The sequence below is a fragment of the Sus scrofa genome, chromosome 5 (assembly GCF_054392235.1).
Source record: "Sus scrofa isolate SSC_HxYL_T2T_F1_AM1 chromosome 5, Sscrofa_HxYL_maternal_Yorkshire_Landrace_v2.0, whole genome shotgun sequence".
Lineage (NCBI taxonomy): Eukaryota > Metazoa > Chordata > Mammalia > Artiodactyla > Suidae > Sus > Sus scrofa.
This window is the reverse complement of record NC_139387.1, coordinates 52,206,400-52,227,410: the sequence shown is the minus strand read 5'-3', so window position 1 is coordinate 52,227,410 and position 21,011 is coordinate 52,206,400. Positions and strand designations below refer to the sequence as shown.

The 21,011-nt window shown below is 34.1% G+C and overlaps 1 protein-coding gene across 23 annotated transcripts in view; it reads left to right on the top strand.

Annotated features, from left to right (window-relative positions):
* The window catches only part of CCDC91 (coiled-coil domain containing 91), a 396,188-nt gene that overhangs the window by 111,536 nt on the left and 263,641 nt on the right, over positions 1-21,011 (top strand). For all 23 annotated transcript variants that reach the window (XR_014845230.1, XR_014845231.1, XR_014845232.1 and 20 more), the window contains 3 exon segments: positions 10,898-11,058; positions 11,968-12,171; positions 12,921-13,025. Coding sequence is in view for 17 of the 23 variants with exons in the window: in XM_085024567.1 (XP_084880693.1) it covers positions 10,898-11,058; positions 11,968-12,171; positions 12,921-13,025 (470 nt within the window). In the remaining 6 variants the exon portion in view is untranslated.

The window sequence follows — 21,011 nt, the reverse complement described above, 5'->3', positions numbered from 1 at the left end:
TTATGGCTGAATAATATTCTAGTGTGTTTGTGTGTTTGTGTCTGTGTGTGTGCATGTGTTTGTGTGTGTTTTTTCTTTATCCATTCATCCACTGATGGACACTAAGATTATTTCCATATCTTAGTATTATATATAATATTGTAGCAAACATAGGGTGCATATATGTTTTTGAGTTAGTATTTTTGTTTTCCTTGGATTAATACCCAGAAGTACTGGATCATATAGTAGTTCCATTCTTAATTTTTTTTAAGGAATCTCTGTACTGTTTTTCATAGTATCTGCATCAATTTATATTCCTACTAACAGTTCACAAGAGCCTCCTTTTCTCACTAACACTTATTTTTTTTTATATTTTTTGATAATAGCCAGTCTAACAGGTGAGACTCATTGTGCTTTTGATTTGCATTTCTATAATGACTAGTAATGCTGAACTCTTTTTCATGTGCCTGTATGTCTTTGGAAAAATATTTATTCATATCATCTACTTATTTTTTAATCAGATTTTTCCCTATTGAGTTATATGAGTTCTTTTTATGTTTTGGATATTAATCCCTTTGAGATATATTATTTGCAGATATTTTCTTCAATTTATTAGGTTTTAGTTTGATGTAGCCCCGCTTATTTGTTTTTGTTGCCTTTATTTTTGGTATCTAACAGAAAGTCTTATGGGAGTTCCTATTTTGGCTCAGCAGGTTAAGAATCCAACATAGTGTTGGTGAGGATATGGGTTTGATCCCTGGCCTTGCTCCGTGGGTTAAGGATCTGGCCTTGCCACAAGTGGTGTAGGTTGAAGCCCAGATCCGGTGTTGCCATGGCTTTGGCATAGGCCTTAGCTGCAGCTCCAATTTGACCCTTAGCCTGGGAAATTTCATATGCCATGGCAGGTATGGCTGTAAAATTAAAAAGAAAGAATCTTTTGGATCCAGTTTCCGTAGACTGAGGAACCAAAAACTGCCTCAGCACAGTACTCTAACATATTGCTTTAAGTTGTGATATTATTTTTTTCTTCCTCCTGCGAAATTGCTTAGAATTTGCCCATGTTTGCCTATGAGCAAGAGTTGAAAGAAATATAATCTCAGATTTTAGATGGTAACTTGCCTTAAAGACTCCGTTATGATTTTGAAATGTTTCTTCCATATTTTTCAAACTTACTAGACTCATTAGACAATGCTCTCTGTATTTTATTAGTCTTTTCTATTGTTGCTTTTATTCATTTTTTGGAGTGCTGTGATATTTTCTTCCTGCTGTGATAATAAAGAATTAGTGGTGATTTAAATAGTGTAGTTTTTTATTTATTTAGTGTAGTTCAAAAGTTATGTTTATATGATATGATTTTTTGTCAACCATGGTAGCAGTGGATAATGAGGACATCACCTCTGCCTGTTTCTTTTAGAAATTAGAGCATAAGTTTTTTAGTCACTTGTGTAATTCTAAAAATTGCTGACTCAAGTTTGTGGTGTATAGTGTTGCCTAACCAGCTCTTAGGGATACAGTATTATTCCTCAGAGAATCAAGTAGAGATGGAGCCTTTATTTGTAGAACACTCTGGAGAATAATTAAAAATAACTAAAATGCTGGAAATTTGATCAAGTATTTGATCTGTCTTTTAATAAGTGACCATTTCTATTTATGTTCCTGTCTCAACCTTTTAAAAGCTGTTATATATATTTTCTTTAAATCTCTGACCTAGATATCCTAGATATATCTTGAATCCATTAAATTACATTTATCTATTAAATTATTAATCATGGGTCATTTCCTATAGGGAGCCTTTCTTATAGAGAGGTAAAACTTTTCTTTTTTCTTTTTTTCTTTTTCTTTTTTGAGCCATACCCGCAGCACGTGGAGGTTCCCAGCCTAGGGGTTGAATCAGAGCTGTAGTTGCTGGTCTACACCACAGCCACAGCAATGTGAAATCCAAGCCGAGTCTGCAACCTATACCACAGCTCATGGCAACCCCGTATCCCTAACCCACTGAGCAAGTCCAGGAATAGAACCTGCGTCCTCATGGATGCTAGTCAGATTCGTTCCACTGAGCCATGATGGGGACTCCATAGAGAGGTAATACTTTTCTAAACAATGACTTTTACCCTGTTTTCTGTCAGTTAAAAAATCCATCTGCTTTTTATTTATTAACAAATCTTCATATTTATATATACTGTTTGGATCATCTTCAATTGTTGCATATTTTTTGGTTTTCATATAGATAAAAAGAATGGTGAAAAAGGGGGCCTGGACTGGGTAAGAGATTTCTGAATGGAAATTAAAGACCAAATGTATTTTCTAAGTAAAAGTTGTAAAAATCATTATCATTGTATTGGTATTATCCTCTAGAATTATTTAACTGTTAACAGTTATAAACAGATTTCTTTGGGTAGAGTTAAAAGTGCGTGGCTATTTACACCTGTTTCTTGTTTAGACTTTACAAGAGTTATTATGCTTAGGTAAACAAAATAGAGTTGACCACAGGCAGAATTACGGGAAAAGAATTGCATACTCTTAGGAAACTTGGTACTTCTTTGCTTGTGCGGTGTTATGACTTAGTATGCTTTTTGTGTGTTTTAGAAGAGATCCGTCAATGAAAAATGATATGCTCAAAGACTTTGCTAGTTACTGTTACAAAATTAGAGATGGAGAACTGCCATTAATTGTACTTTTAATTAGCTTTATGCTCTAAAGTAATATATGATGACCTGTGTTCTTTAAGTCTTTGAAAACCAAGGATTTCACATTTGAAATGAAACAAATTTTGTCTGTACTCTTGCTTAAGACTTAAAGCAAGCAAACAAACCAAATATCCCCCCTAAAACAAAATTTTGTAGATTTCTACTTCTTGAAAAGTGTTGGTTGGGTTTTTTTAGAAATTGATGCTATTGGGTACACTTGATTTTATGATTTTAAAGATTTTTGGCACAGTCAATTTTTAATAGACCAAATATTGCTGTTGCTGTTTGAAACATTAAAATTTGTAATAACTTTTTGGACATATGAGAAGATAATTACATTTTACATATTGGAATTTCTAATTTTCCATTATTAAGCTTAAAAATTCCCATTGCTATGCAAACATGTATAAATATATTATCTTCATTATTAAACTATATTTAGGGTATGTATATATGGACTGCATTTATGAATGTGGATTTTTTTTTACGGTGAGTTACTGTTATTGGATGGTCACTTAAAATTCTCTGAAGGTGTGTGAATTATAGAATAGCAAAAAACTTAAGAGGCTTACATGAAAAAAAGATCTAGTTTCCCTTTGGAGGATCATACATTTATATGTTTTCTTCCTTTCCTTTGTTTTCTTATGTTATTTTTAAAATAGGTTGTGAATTATATGTCCAGTGATCATTTATATTATCATTAAAAAAATTTCTGAAAATCTCAATAATGTCTCATACATTGAAAGTACATGTAAATTATAGGTATTTGAGGTTCAACTTTCTTTATGTCTGGAATAAGTTTTGATGCAATTTGTGGGATGCCAGAAAGACTTGCACCTCTAAATCTTCTATTTATTGGTCTGTTGCTGACTTTTGACATCTTTTCACAAAAGCATCATTTCTTTGAGTACACTAATTGGTCCCTGTTATCTTGAGTTTGAGTTAGAGTTTTTTCCTCTCTTATTTACCCAGAGCAAGTTTTGATTAGTGGGATAGTAACTCATGGAGGTTGAGTACTACAACCAGGAAAGGCATTGCAACCAGAAACCTTTAAAATTATATTTTTTAAGCATGTGTATTTTTTCTTTTTTATATTTAAAAATTTGCCTCATGAATCTAATTCACTTAAGAACTAGAACATGACCAATTCTAATACTCTTCTCTGCTGTCCCTGTCCTTTCTCCTAGAGGAGACCACTGACCTAAGTCTTTTGTTACAATTTCCTTGCTTTTGTTATAATTTCCTTGCTTTTGTTATAATACAGTAAAAGGGAAATTTTACTGTATGTGTGTATGTATATATACACACACGTATATATATATATACACACACACACATATATAATACACACACATGTGTGTGTGTGTGTATACTCTATGTTTAAAGAGTTTTGCTTGTTTATATGCCTTATAAAAAATGGGTTAATTCTGCGCAAACTCTCCTGAAAATTTCTTTCCATCTAAATTTGTTTTCAAGACTCATCCATGTTGTTGCATATCCTTGTAGTTTCTTTTTCCCACTGATGTAAAAGGTCCTAATTTATGATTATCACACAGCCCTTTTAATCGTTTGACTGTGAGCAGGTATTTAGGCTCTTGTCACTTATTTGCTGTTGTGAACCACTCTGCTAGGAGTATTCTTGCATATGTTTTCAGTGATGCCACGTCTGTCCTCAGCAGTTTTGCATAGGGGAGGCTTTGGTTGAGACCAGATCTTATGAGTAATTTCTTGTCTATTATGAAAATAAATTCCTTTTTTGCTCATTCCTCTTGACTTTTTGTTTTGATTGATGGAAAAGCTGCAAGAAATAGACAATTCCTATCTACTTTTCAACCATTTTCTTTAGATGTTAACATTTTATTGTGTTTGCTCTATCTTTATTCTTCTTTTCCCCCCTCCTCATTCTCTTACTTTTTTCTTCCCTTTTCTCTTCTTCCCCTCATTATTCATTTAGTATTCTTTTTGTTTTTTTCCTGGGGCAATATGGCCAGAATACCAGGTCCCAAAGTAACTTTGGTTAGTTCTTGCCCTGTACTCTTGACCCCCATTTCTTTGTAATGTGATTAGATTATTTATGTGAAACATGGTTCAGTTGATGTTCTTTGTATTCTCTTTCGGGGGTCAGTCCCCATTCCCCTGCTTGTTCATTTTATTTTTATTTTATTGAGTGTGTGAAACATTAACTTGCTTCCAGAACTCAGAACCATATTACCATATTCCCCCCGGAGAAGAGGTACCTCCCACTCACTATTCACTTCTTCCGCCTTTCCATTTCACTCCATCTCTCCTCCACCTATCAGTCAGTCTCTTTAGTTTTGGCTTCATCCTTCCTATATTTCCTCTATAACAGATGAGTAGATGCATGCATCTTTTCATATGTTTAAGGACCGTTCGTATATTTTCTTTTAGGTGAATTGACTGTTCATATTTTTGCTCATTATTCTACATGTATTTCTTTTTTCCAGTCTTTTTCTCCTAAGTTTTACATATATTACACATATCTTTTTTTAAGTTTGCGGTTTATTGATTTTAAAATATGACAGACAAAACATTTTTATGTATTCTTTAGGAAGATTTGTCAAACTTTTCTTTTAGTGTATCCGGAATTGAGTCATAGTTAGAAAGCCCTTTCTTATATGCAAGATAAAGTGCTTACATAGTACTCATATTTTCTATTAGTACCTATATGGTCTTATTTTTTTATATTTAGATCCCAGATTTATTTATAGCTTATTTTTTCATTTGCTTATAATTTGAGATATGAATCTAATTTCATATTTTTTGAAATGGCTAATCGCTTGTTCTAGGATATGTTTGTTAACAAGCCCATCTTTGCCTCAGAGATTGAAAGGCTACTTTTGTTATGTACTTAAGTTTCATGTATACATGGGTCTGTTTGTGGACTTTCTGGTATATCCTTCTGGCCTATTGCTGCACCCAATAAATACACCATTTTAATTATAAAGGGTTTATTGTATGTTTTCATATAATTTAACATAGTATATCCTAACAAGGTTAGTAGTATTTTTTAATATAGTTTAATTTAGTATATTTTAGTAAGGGGAGACATATCCTCTTTATACCTTTTCTTTTTTAGTATTTTCCTGCCTATTGTTGCAATTTTCCTTTTTCCGTGTGATATTTAATATCCATTTGTCTAGCTGTATTATGAAAAAGCTTATTTACTTTTATCAAAATTACATTAGGCTTATAAATTAAAGGAAGACTGGAATCTTTATGATGTTTTGCCCTATCCAGTTACAAGAGATGTCTTTATTTGTGTTCAGGTCTACCATTGAGTCTTTCAGAAGTGTTTTAAAAGGTCCATGTTTCTTACTCAATTTATTCTTAAATTTTTAATCTTCTTTGTCACTATGGAAAACAGTATTTTTTTGCTATCATGATTTTCTCTAAATAGTTACTGTTTTTACATATGAATGCTGTTACTTTCTGTTCTTTAAGTTTGTATTTGAGTACTTTACTGAATGTGTTTATTATTTGAGTTAGTAGAAATATGAGATAGTTTTCCTCCTTTTCTTATACTTATGCTACTATTTAATTTCTCTTGTCTAATTTCCTTTCTTTAGTACAATGTTAAATGGTATGGAGATAATAAGCATCCTTATCTGATTCCTGATCTTAGAGGCTATACTTGTAAGTTTTTTCCATTAATTGACATGCTGACTTTAGGACTAATGTCTAAATGTTTTATATTAAGAAAGTATGCATCAATTTCTATTTTTTGAGTATATTTAGAAAATATAGGTGCTTATTTTATGAAAAGCATTTTCAGTCTTCGAGATGATTATATCATTTTTCTCTTTACATCTCTTAATGTGCAGTAGTATATTAATGAATTCCATAAATGATGAACCAGCTTTGCATTCCTATAACAAATCTGACTCATTCATTGCATATCATTTTCTCAATATGGCATTAGATTTTTTTTACTAATATTTTATTTAGAACTTTTACCTAATTATTTTCAAATGATACTTTGAAAAGCTTTCATCATTCTGGTTTTGCCCTGTCTTTATCAGGCTTAGCTACCAGTATTATGTTAATGTTATGTAATGCTGATGAAGTTTTCCTTTATTTCAATGTTCTGGAACAATTTTGTAGTGTTGGGATTATTCATTTTTTGAATTTTTGTCAGAAAGTCTCTTGGAGTGCTTTATTTGTAGTTTAGTTGCCTTTTATTTTTTCTCAAGGAAATAGATATATTTTTAAAGTATTTTTTAGCTTTAATCAGATTAGCTTTTATAAACTATGTTTCTGTAAAGAATTGCCCATTTTATATAGATTTTTCAAATTTATTTACTAAGAAGTCTGTAGAGGAGTTTTATGATATAAAAATGTTCTTGTTTTAATTACTATGTTCCTCTTGTCACTTAATTTGTATGTTTGTTCTTTTCTCCTTTTATTGATAGTTAGTCAACTACTGTTTTATTTTCTTAGAAATCTAGGATTTTAATTAATTAGATCTACTATTTTTTCTTGATCTACTATGACATCTGCAGTATATTTATTATTTTTATGTGCTTTTTAAGTTTTCCTTGTTCCTATTTTAGTTTATGAGCTGCAAATTTAATTCATTTTTTTTTTAATCGAGATATTCAGGGCTCTAGATTTTTTTCTAAACACTGCTTTGGATGTATTCCATAGATAAGTAATATTATAATTATTATTATTTTTTAGAATTTCAGTAATATCTTGACAGTGGCAAATTAATATTGTATTGTGGTTGGGTGGGTAATGGAATAGGTGAAAAAATTCCTGGAAAAGCTTGTTTTGAATGTTGACAAATGATAATTTCAGTGACAGCTTTCCTTAACTGAGTGTTTACCACTAATTTCAGTGACAGCTTTCCTTAACTGAGTGTTTACCACTCAGGGAGCATATATATATATATGTATATCTTACCTCATTTAAACTGTTTAGTATTGTTTTGAGGTACATATTATTTGCCCATTTTCAGAACAGGAAACTGATTTATTGGACTTTGTGTAATTTACCCAAGGCCACATAACAAGTAAGTTGTTATTGTTCAAATTTGAATCCATTTCTGATTCCACAGCTATGACTTTTACTTAGGCAGTAATATTGTGAGGTCACAGAGGGATTGAACAGTATGGCATAATCAGGGATAGCACAGTGTGACTGAAATCAGCTTGGCACTTACTGGTAACTTTTCTGGCTTGGGCAAATAGTTCATTGAGAATCTTTTAATTAAGATGGAAAACATGAAGCGTAGCAGGCTTATGTAAGATGATGGGTAAGTTTGATGTACCTTTTAGACGGCTAAATGGGACTCTCAGATGGTGAGGTGAGCATGTGGATCTGGAGGTCTGCACAGTGGTTTGTGCTAGAAATGTGTAGTTAGGTGTCATTAGTGTATAGGTGACAATTTAAATAATGGGTTCTGATAGTGGTCAGAATAATAAGAGCATTGGGAAGATCAGAGGGTGTGGGAAACAATGAAATTAAGCTTGAGTGGAAAAGTCCCTGCAAAGAAAACAAGAAAAAAAAATAGTCAAAATGTTAGGAGGAATCTAGGATGTAGGTTCACAGGCGCCAAGGGAAGTGTTTCAAGGAAAAGGGAAGTCCATACATAGTATTATGTGTTCTGTAGAATTAAAGAAAGAATAGCTGAAAGGAAAATTAGTATCATAAATGATGGGTCTTGTGGAGTGATGAGGGTTGGATGAAGAAGATGAAAATAGAGGAATTTGGTTATGAAGGGAAAGTATAGTGGGGTGGTAGTAACTAGTGGAAAGTGTGAGGTTGAGGGGCCTTCTCTCCTCCCTCACCTCTCTTTTCCTTCCCCTTATTTATCTCTTTTTCCTTTCTGCCTCTCTCCCTTCCTTCCTTTATTCTACCCCCTTTCCCGCCTTCCTTCCCTAGTATGATATACTTGAACCTGTAATGTTACAGAATGAGAATTTAACTCATGACATGACATCTTGTCTCAGATTATGAATCACATAAATAGATGTAAAAATGTTCAGGTGTTGGATGAGAATGATTTTTTTTTTTTTTTTTTTTTTTTGTCTTTTTGCTATTTCTTTGGGCCGCTCCCGCGGCATATGGAGGTTCCTAGGCTAGGGGTCTAATCGGAGCTGTAGCCACTGGCCTACGCCAGAGCCACAGCAACGCAGTATCCGAGCCGCGTCTGCAACCTACACCACAGCTCACGGCAACGCCGGATCGTTAACCCACTGAGCAAGGGCAGGGACCGAACCCGCAACCTCATGGTTCCTAGTCGGATTCGTTAACCACTGCGCCACGACGGCAACTCCGAGAATGATTTTTTTAAGAGTTTCTTAAAACTCTTAAAACCAGGATCATAGTCACATACATACCTTTTATACATGGAAATAAATATCCTTCTCCAACAAATTTTAAGGATCTTTGAAACAGTGAAAATAATTTCAGCACAGTGTTAAAACTATACACATTATAATTAAAACCTCATCAGCAACTCTATGACAGTTTTATAGATGAAGAAACAGAAGTTAAACAAACTTGCCAGTTGTACACTTGTGGCAGTATGATTTCAGAGTCTGTGCTCTTAATCATAAGGCTCTATTCCTTTTTATTATACTATTGTACTTACTTTCATCCTTGAAAATTAACAGTAATATTTTGTTATAATTGTGATTCAGAATTAGAAGTTGGAATATTTTGACATATTAGGGAAATCTGTTTGCATATAGAATAGGGAAGATTAGTAAAAATTTTCTAAAATATATATATCAAGTACAAATATTTGAAATTTCAGTTTTCTGTATTTTAGTTTAAAATAATGACATGCTTAGGGGAGAAGTTCAAATACTTTATCCAGTACGGCACTTAGTATTTGAAAAACATGATATTGCTACAATAAAAGTGTACATGAGAAATGATTCATTAGGGTACCAATCAAAAATTCATACATTCTTTATTTTGTTAATACCTAATGACCTTATAAATGTCTTTCTTCAGGAAAAAATGCAATTTCCATTGTGAGCTGCCTTCCAGAATTTATGGTAGAACTTGGCTGACATTCCTACTGATGCCAATGTGGAATAGAGGTCTTTGTAATTTAGAAAGTCAAAACGTATAAATGAATTACTATTGGAAATGATTTAGTTATCTTCTTCAACTTTAAAACACATATTTAAATTTTTAAAAAGAACATTTGAAAATAAAGTAATATGAATATAATCTGTTCCTTTTGCCCTTCTCAGTATTTTTGTCTCTTTTCATGTTTGGTATTTGCTTTCCTTTCATGGCCTTTATATTTGAACCCTAATAACAATTTAATGAAGTTTTGTTGTGAAACTAATTACACAGTTGTATTTCAATGTTATTTTTTGGTAAAAACAATTCAGCCAACCAGAATTGACTTTAACATGAGAAACCTTTTGTTGTTGCAAAAGAAGAAGTTAACACAAAGACAGTGGAGTAGCTATTTTAAAGTAATTGTTCTTCCCCTGAGCTCACTTTATTGTAATAAATAATTGACTTGACTTGCCTCCTGGATCATGAGGTCGTTGAGTACGTAGATGCATGTCCTGCTCGCTGTTGTCTCCCCAGTGCTTAGTGCCTGTGCTTGACAGTGGTAGGCATGCTAGTGCTCTTTCTCAATGATTGGAATAGATAAATAATATATTTCTTTCTTTCTTTCTTTTTTTTTTTTTAAGGCCATACTCGAGGCATATGGAAATTTCGACTAGGGGTCGAATCAGAGCTGCAGTTACTGGTCTACACCACAGCCACAGCAGTGCCAGTTCCAAGCCATGTCTGCGACCTACACTGCAGCTTACAGCAACTCTGGATCCTTAATTCACTGAGCAAGGCCAGGGATTGAACCTGCATCCTCATGGATACTAGTCGGGCTCCTTACCACTGAGCCACAATGGGAACTGTAAATAATATATTTTTATAATTTCTCATGGTTGGAAATGTACCCCGGATGGTAATGTGTTAGTATGTAAGCACTAAGATGTTATCAAACTGGTTTTTTTATGTGTCTGGGTCTCACATGGAAATGTCATGTTAAATTTAGAAACAGTAGTTTTTGATTTCAGACAACTATCCCTGAAAAATAGTTATGGAATCTTCATTTTCTATCTCATTGCTTTTACTTTCCTTACTCCTTTTCCTTTCCTCTACTCTCTTTCCTTCAACCTGTTCTTTATTTTCTTTTTACTAATCCTTTTTTAAAAATTTTGTTTGTTTTCCTTTAGTATCTGGAGTCCATCTTTCTCCAGCTGCTCCTGAGATTGTACTGGACCATGACCACACATCTCCTTCAGTTGGCTGTCTCTCTTCTGAGCCCATCATTTCGTCACCAGAGAATATACATGCAGGCAACAGTATTGTCAGTCAAACTCTTCCTAAAGCACAGGTAAAGACAAGCATATTTTTATAAGAAGTTTGCCTACTTATAAAGTTGCATACTGATCTAATTAAAGCTTTTGAGTTTCTTTTTTTTTTTTTTTCCTTTTTTTCCTTTACTATGGGTCTCTAACTTTGAGGTTAATATCGAGAATTCACATAACTGAATAACATGTTTGTTTTGTGGCACAATTGCAAAGTATTTAAAGTTACCAAAATATGGTTTGAATATCTCATTTATTAAAATTGACCTAGTTTTGCATTGCAAAACATGGACTTCAAAAGGGAATATAATTACAAAAAATTATTTCTCTTTTCAGGGAAGCTTACCATATGTTTTCAGGTATTAGAGTATTCTTTTCAATTTAAGAGTAAAACCAAAACCACAGCAGTCATAGGGTTTATTCACTCAAATATTTATTAATCCAAGCATTGTGCTAGATGCTGGAGTTAGTATAGATTTCCAAAGTGCTGTGTGCAATATTGAGTCACTTGTTATTTTTACTAGAAAGTGATGATCAATTATAGGTTATTGATACATTTCAAATTCTGATTTACAGTTTAAAATATAAACAGAATCTGTGTGTATGTGTAAATTCAAGAATATCAGATGTGTCTGTGCTTAATTATACACTCAAGTGTAAGAGAACGTTTTAAAATGTTTTAGTGCTTTGCTTGCAAAATAATAAATGCTTTAAACTCAAAAGTTTAGAGAAAATTTTGTTTCTTATTGCAAAGATCAGGTTGTTGAAACAGTTTGAGGTCTTCTGTTGATTTACTTAAAGGGTGAAATAATTTCGGAACCTTTGCTACAACTTAATTTCCAAATGTGGTTTATGGTGCCCTTTGGATGTTTTCTTTCTTGGTACAGTGTAAACTTTCCCCTCTTGTGTATTTTTTTTTTTTTAATGTGGTTTAGATTCAGCAATCAACACACACTCATCTGGATATCTCACTTTTTCCATTGGGTTTAACTGATGAGAAAAGTAATGGAACAATTGCTCTTGTGGATGATTCTGAGGATCCTGGAGCCAATGTATCAAACATACAGCTTCAGCAGAAAATTTCAAGTCTGGAGATGAAACTCAAAGTTTCTGAGGAAGAAAAACAGAGAATTAAAAAGGTATACTTGCATTTGCCTAAAAAATTCAATTTTAGAAATGCATATACTGCAAGTACTGTGTAATACTAATCTCTGGTTAAAAACTCATCATTGGAAAAGTTACTGTGCTCCTTGGTGTAGGTTTAAATCAGTCATATGAGTTTGTCACTTAGAATAGTCTTTGCTAAGAAATTTCTAGTCCATTAAACATGTACTTTTAAAGAGATAAACATCTTCTAGTAGACTTTTTTCCCTCTCGTGAATGCTTCCTTCAGGTTTATTTTTGTTTAATTTGAAAGCAGATAGTATTGTTCTTATTATGTAGATTAGAAAATTTATAATATTCATTTGTCCTTATAGGAAGTCAGGTATCATGGGGTATTTGACGAGTCCTTGGGTATACATCTATTTTAGGAATTTATTTATGTGTTCTCATTTCTCTTTCCTACAATTATATCTATAAAAAGACCTTAGCAAATTTAGAAAGTATATGTAGAGATAGAGTGTTGTTTACAATTAGTTTAGATGCTTTTCTTTATTTTTTGCATGAATAATTTTAGTGTTATGTCAATATTAGTGTTATATCAGTGTTTGATATTGGTCTGGAAATGAGATTGAAGCATACATTTTATAATATTGTTGAACTTTAAAAATCATACTCACTCTGAATTCTTTCCTTACCAAGTAATTTCCAGTATGTTCATTGACAAAACTGAGTATGTTTTATGCTTTTAAATATTACAGAGTTTATGCTTGGATTTTTCTTTTAGGATGTGGAGTCATTGATGGAAAAACATAGTGTCTTAGAAAAAGATTTCCTTAAAGAAAAAGAGCAAGAAGCCATTTCTTTTCAAGATAGATACAAAGAACTTCAGGTAAACACATGCATTAAGAATTTAATATGTAAGCCTTTTGATGAAGCATGTAATATAATTTCAAAAAATGTTCAAGAGAAGTTCCCATTGTGGCGCAACGGAAACGAATCCGACTAGGAACCACGAGGTTGTGGGTTCCATCCCTGGCCTTGCTCAGTGGGTTAAGGATCTGGCATTGCCATGAGCTGTGGTGTAGGTCACAGATGCAGCTCAGATCTTGTGTGGCTGTGGTGTAGGCTGGTAGCTGTAGCTCCGATTAGACTCCTAGTCTGGGAACCTCCATATGCCGCGGGTGTGGCCCTAAAAAGACAAAAGACAAAAAAAAAAAAAGGTGTTCAAGAAATACTTTATGAATGAAGAATCAGATACTGAAATATGTAAAATATTGACTAACATGGATGAAATTAATGATAAATGCCATTTTGAAAAGTATGAATCTGTGAGAAGCCGTGAAGGTTAGTTGTTTAAAACTCAACCTGGTGAAAACTATTCTTTTTCTGATGATTTTCTCAATTTGGAATTTGGAAAACAATGTTTTCTTATTGTGATTACATTTGAAAAGAGCTTAAAATTATATATACCCTAAACTGAGATAATTAACCTTTTCCATAAATTATTTGTAATAAATATCACCTCTTCTTCTCCTCAAATTTCCTTAATAAACTTGTTTCTTCTACAGTCTTTCCCATATCAGTAAGTGGCTGGCCTTTCCAGTTGCTAAAATCTGAAACCCCTGTTTATTCCTTTTTTAACTTACCTCATGTCTTCCTCGAGCAAAACGTTTTGGTTCTACCTACAAAATATCTAGATTTCAGCTGTTTATCATTATGGTCACTACTACCAACCTGTTCTACACCATCCTTATTTCTCCCTTAGCATACTGAAGTATCTTCTATTCTAACTAATCTTTTCACTTCTGTCATTGCCCACTTACAGACCATTCTCCACATGGCAGCCAGTGTGATCTGTTTAATAGTTAAAGCTGCTCATGTCATTTCTCTGCTCTGAAACCTTCAATCGCTTCTCATCTCACCCAAACTAAAAGTCAAGTAAGTTCTTAAAATGATTTGCAAGGCCCTGTGTTTTCTTGTGCCCCTTCTCCCTGCCTTGCCCCAAGTCCTTCGCCTCAGTCCTTTTGCCTTATCCCTATGTCTAGAACACATTTCCCTCAATTTTCTGCATGGTTTATTTTTTTTTCACATGTCATTTAGGCCTCCATGCAAATATTTCCCTATCAGAGAGAGCTTTCCAGACGGTGCTGATATTCCCTGTCAGCCTTTCCACATTCTGCTTTATTTTTCTCCGTAAAACTTTCATGTTTGACAAACCGTGTAGTTACTTGTTTATCTGTCTAGATCATTTTAGCAGTCTCCTAAGTGGTCTTCCAGCTTCTCTCCTTGCCTTTCTCCCTTAATGAGGCTTTATTTCGGCAGATGGAGTAGTGTTTTTAAAAATGTAAGTCATTTCCCAACCTCAATTATCATTCTCTTTCCAGTGTAAATCTTATGGCTTCTCCACCTTTTCCAGTTCACCCCCAACAGTTTACTTATACTGAATTCATGATAAGATCCAGGTGAATGTGTGAGCCTGTGTTGGGGAGGGCATCCCTTGACTATTGGAGTGGTGAGTGGAGGGAAATGGTTTGTGATTCATTCATTTTCTCTAACTGGAATGCTCTTCCTCCAGATATCTGTATGGCTTTCTTTAAAACAATGCAAACCTTGAAAATAAGGAAAAGAATGTGTTCTTTCACTGTCCTAGGAGGACATCACTTACTAGACCTACTTAAGGATTATTTAGGAGAATGTAGTACTTGATTCACTGTTTACTACTGATTTAAAGTTTCAGTTGTATTGATATTGCATGTTAATTAATTAATTTTTTTCACAGTAGAGATGCAAAAAATATCTGTTAGAACTCCAAAGAGTACTCTTTACTGCCCTATAGGACATTCATCGGTTTTGTCTCTAACCTAGCACTCTTTCTTAGACTAACACTCCGTTATTTCAATTTTCCATATGTATACCTGTTCAAATCTCTCTGAACCAGTCTTAATATCTGATATATTCTATTAACATAATTGATTCATTTATTAAGAAAGAGTAGCATAAATCATTTGAGTCACATTTTAACTTTCTGAAAATTGTATTTCTTAACAACTCTTAGTGAACTCTAGCTTCCTTTAGAAACTTGCTCCAATGCTACCTTCTTGTGGAAGCTTTCTTTGACCATGCTATAGAAAATAAGAACATGTATACATGTTTAACATTTCCTAGCCTCATTTCTTTGCTTTTTTGGCCCACCTCATAGCACCTGTTATTTTGATTTGTATACTCTGTGTCTTACCCTCTTCAGAGTATAAGCTCTGTATGAGATTAGGAACTTTCCTTTCCAGTGCCTAGAGCAATACTTGGCATATAATGTGGGCTCAGTTAATACTCTCGAATGGATGAATGAATGAATTCACTAATATAACGCACCCTCTGAATGGCTGATTACATAGTGTATAGCCACATTTGTAGCCCCATACTTGGAATTATGGTGTTTATTAGAAGGTACAGCCCTGAATACTGGAACTTTGCATTTTATTCTCTCTACATTGAGTGATTTACTCTGAGCCAATCAGTGAGATGGATACCTTTGCAAATTCAGTCTTTCAGTCTGTTAATGGAAACAATGACATACCTGAGAAACCATCTAAAACTTGTCATATAGCACTCTGAACTTTCCATAGTGAGGGCCAATATAAATGCCTAGTGACATTATCATTGTTGTCTTGCTGCTTTTACTATTAATACTGATACAACTTGAATGTTCAAAATTAATATTCAATTTAACAACAAATCCCTTTTGCTAGAAACAGTACTTCCCAAGAAAACATAGTTTAATTACCAAGAAGGACTTCCTTCCTTCCTTTCATATTATGTGAAAAAAAGAGTAAGCTAATATTTTTTTAGACAACTTTAGATGCATTTATTACATAGATACATTGGTATAAATTAAAAATTTTTTGTAATTATTATTTTTTTAATAGTTATTTCCCCAATACAGTTTGTTTTTCTACTGTACAGCATGGTGACCCAGTTACACATACATGTGCACATTCTATTTTCTCACATTATCATGCTCCATCATAAGTGACTAGACATAGTTCCCAGTGCTAAACAGCAGGATCTCATTGCTAACCCATTCCAAAGGCAATAGTTTGTATCCATTAATCCCAAGCTCCCCAACCACCCCACTCCCTCCCCCTCCCCCTTGGCAATCACAAGCCTTTTCTCCAGGTCCATGAGTTTCTTTTCTGTGGAAAGGTTCATCTGTGCCTTATATTAGATGCCAGATATAAATGATATCATATGGTACTTGTCTTTCTCTTTCTGAATTACTTCACTCAGTATGAGAGTCTCTAGTTCCATCCATGTTGCTGCAAGTGGCATAATTTCATTCTTTTTTATGGCTGTGTAGTATTCCATTGTGCATATGTACTACATCTTCCTAGTCCAATCATCTTTCGATGGACATTTGGGTTGTTTTCATGTCTTGGCTATTGTGAATAGAGCTGCAATGAACACACGGGTGCATGTGTTTTTTTTAGGGAAAGTTTTGTCTGGATATATGCCCAAGAGTGGGATTGCTGGGTCATATGGTAGTTCTATGCATAGATTTCTAAGGTATCTCCATACTGATGTCCATGGTGGTTGTACCAGCTTACATTCCTACCAACAGTGCAGGAGGGTTCCCTTTTCTCCACACCCCCTCCAGCATTTGTTATTTGTGGACTTATTAATGATGGCCATTCGGGCTGGTGTGAGGTGGTATCTCATGGTAGTTTTGATTTTCATTTCTAATAATCAGTGATGTTGAGCATTTTCTCATGTGCTTGTTGGCCATCTGTACATCTTTCTTAGAGAAATATCTATTCAGCTCTTTTGCCCATTTTGCAATTGGGTTGTTGGCTTTTTTGCTGTTGAGATGTATAAGTTGCTTGTATATTTCTAGAGATTAAGCCCTTGCTGGTTGCATCATTTGAAACTATTTTCTCCCACTCTGTAAGTTGTCTTTTTGTTTTCTTTTTGGTTTCCTTTGCTTTGCAAAATCTTGTCAGTTTGATTAGGTCCCATTGGTTTATGTTTGCTCTTATTTCTGTTGCCTTGGGAGACTGACCTGAGAAAATATTCATAAGGTTGATGTCAGAGAATGTTTTGCCTATGTTCTCTTCCAGGAGTTTGATGGTGTTTTGTCTTCTTAGTCTTTCAGCCATTTTGAGTTTATTTTCATGCGTGGTGTGAAGGTGTGTTCTAGTTTCATTGATTTGCATGCCGCTGTCCAGGTTTCCCAGCACTTCTTGCTGAATAGATTGTCTTTTTCCCATTTTATGTTCTTGCCTCCTTTGTCAAAGATTAATCGACCATAGGTGCCTAGGTTTATTTCTGGGTTCTCTATTCTGTTCCATTGGTCTATATGTCTGTTTTGGTACCAGTACCACACTGTCTTGATGACTGTGGCTTCGTAATATTGCCTGAAGTCTAGGAGAGTTATGCCTCCTGCTTGGTTTTCGTTCTTGAGAATTGCTTTGGCAATTCTGGGTCTTTTGTGGTTCCATATAAATTTTTGGATTGTTTGTTCTAGTTCTGTGAAAAATGTCGTGGGTAATTGGATAGGGATTGCATTGAATCTGGAGATTGCTTTGGGTGGTATGGCCATTTTTACAATATTAATTTTTTCACCGCATGAGCATGGGATATCTTTCCATTTCTTTACATCTTCTTTAATTTCCTTGATTAATGTTTAATAGCTTTCGGCATGTAAGTCCTTTACCTCCTTGGTCATGTGTATTACCAGGTATTTGATTTTTTGGGGGTGTGATTTTAAAAGGTATTGTAGCTGGTTCTTTGAAAAGGTAAACAAAATTGACAAACCTCTGGCTAGACTCACCAGGAGGAGGAGAGTAAACAAAATCAGAAATGAAAAATAAACAAATAAACAAAATCAGAAATGAAAAAGGAGAAGTCACAACGGATACTACGGGAATTCAAGAAACCATGAGAGAATAGTATGAACAACTGTATGCCAACAAATTTGACAATCTAAACAAAATGGACAACTTTCTAGAGAGCTACCGCCTGCCAAAACTGAATTAAGAAGAAATAGATCAACTGAACACACAGATCACTAGAAATGAAATTGAATACATCATAAAAACACTCCCTACAAATAAAAGTCCAGGACCAGATGGCTTCACAGGTGAATTCTACCAAACATATAGAGAGGAACTTGTACCCATCCTCCTTAAACTTTTTCAAAAGGTTGAAGAAGAAGAAACTGCCAAAGACATTCTGTGACACCTGCATCACCCTAATTCCAAAACCACACAAAGATACCAGCAAAAAAGAAAGCTATAAGGCAATATCTTTGATGAATATAGACGCAAAAATTCTCAACAAAATTTTAGCCATCCAAATCCAGCAACATATAAAAAAGATCATATACTACGATCAGGTGGGATTCATCCCAGGTGCACAAGGATGGTTCAACATATGCAAATCAATCAGCGTCATACACCACATTAACAAAAGAAAAGTCAAAATCCACATGATCATCTCAATAGATGCAGAAAAAGCATTTGACAGAGTCCAACATCCATTCATGATGAAAACTCTTATCAAAGTGTGTATAGAGGGAACATACCTTAACATAATCAAAGCCATGTATGAAAAACTGACAACAAATATAATATTCAATGGAGAAAAGCTGAAAGGCTTCCCACTAAAATCTGGAACAAGGCAAGGATGCCCACTCTCACTACTGTTATTTGACATCGTACTGGAAGTCCTAGCCACAGCAATCAGACAAACAAATAAAAGGCATCCAAATAGGAAGGAAAGAGGTTAAATTGTCACTCTATGCAGATGACATGATACTATATATAGAAAACCCTGAGGACTCAACCCAAAAACTGCTTGAACTGATCAACAAATTTAGCAAAGTAGCAGGATATAAGATTAACATTCAGAAATCATTCGCATCTCTGTATACTAATAATGAAATATTGGAAAAAGAGTAAGCTAATTGATGGAGTATTTTATCACCTTGGCTAAATAAGTGATAGAACAGTGAACTGGGAAGTCTAGTAGCCAAACTGCACTGAAAGACAGGCACTCCCTTTAGGTTCTGTGTCACTACTGGCCAAGGGTAGAGGTCTGGGCCTGGCATTTTGCTGTTTGACCGTAAAGCTGGAGGTAGGACCATATTTTTTTTTTCTGTGAGGTTTGGCTCTTATAGGGCATTTACTCTCTAAAAGTTAACTGTTTTGCTAAGCTGACCTATCAGTGGACCTTTGGGTAGAGAGGGACACCTTTTCTTGGGGCTGCTTTTCTTTGTGTCCATTGGCATTTCCTGGTTGCTGGTCATTTTAGTACTCAGTTTGGGGACATGTGAGGCTAAAAGAGAACTCACAAAATTTAATGCCATGTCATTCCTTGGGTCCTCAAGTCCCCAGGTGGTCTGCTTTCTCATCACCCTCTGCAGTCTTCTTACCTTTGTTTTAAAGACAATGTCCAGTCCTTTTATCCGTACTTACTGAGAAAAATGAGGAGAAGTGCCCCTACTTCATCTTAGTCTGGAAGTGAAAGAAAAGGAACATTTTGCATTTTAAATATTCTTTATTGTAGCTACAGCAGAAAATTAATCTTAAAATACATTAATTTGGTACTTAGGGTAAATTTTCTTTAAGGAAAACTGTGTAAGTAATCAACTCATTGTCACTGTTGATAGAGGAAGGCAAATAAAAATATGGGTAACTCAAACTGTGAGACAATCCATAAATCTCTATATCTGATTTATACTTACCAAGTTTGTGCATACATAGGTATGTGCTGGAATTTCTGGAAATGTATGTTTAATAAATATATTTTAAATTCAATTATACCTGATCATTAACAATTAGAAAATATTGAGCTTCATTGTTTGACCTTCTTTATGTAATTCAGTTCTTTGAATATAGCCTTTTTTTTTCAAACTGCTACAAAGTTCTATCTTATTTCTTTAGGAATAGGGGATGTGATTAAATTTGTGAGCATCAAAGGAGACCACTGTAGGATGAAATTTTAGCAAAAGTGAGTTTCTAAATTGTGAAAACATATTAAATTTCTTGCTTGAATTTATGGTCTACTAATCATCCCTCAGATATTTGAAGGCCAGTATGTTTATCATATATTTTCTATAGAATAGGACAGTCCATATATTTTCATATTAAGGCATATATAACATATAGTACAAAAAGATAGTCCTGACCAGACTGGATTAAATTGGCTGAGAAGCCTTTCTTTTTTAAAAAAATGTTAGTATGCTTGTCTATTTGTAAGAATACTAGGTTTGTTGTGGAAAATACAGACAATACAGTAAAAGAAAAAGAAAACAGAATTCATACCTATTTATCACCAGGAAAAATCCAGGTATATTCATATGATCCCAAAATATAGTGCTTTAATTTTCACTTTTGTAAAGAAATCTGCTTCTACGTAGACCAGTGTTGAATGTGCCTTTGTCAAGATTTTAGTCTGACCAAAGTCATTTTTAAAAAAATTTCTTTAAATTAAATTTTTTTTAATTAAAAAACCCCACTCTTATAGAGAATTCTGATGGTGTTGTTTTATGTGGTATAGTCTAATTACCAAGAAAGGTGGAGGAGTGTGAATGGGCCCCTAACAGGAGGAAATAACAAATAGTGTGCATTCTGCAGGACAGTGGGGATGTGTGCTACCTGTCCTTTCCTGTTCTGTCCAGGTTGTGTAGCCCAAGCGGAGGAAGAAAGTGAGTCATGCTGCCTTTGTCAGAGGTAGCTATTTACAGGACTTTTCATGAAACATGAATAGAGATCTCATCTTAGTACAGCTTGGATTCCAATGTCTTTTGTCCTCTTTCTCTGACTCCCATAGCAACTCCATCCATACATGTCACAAGCACTAAGGATACTTAGCAACTTAT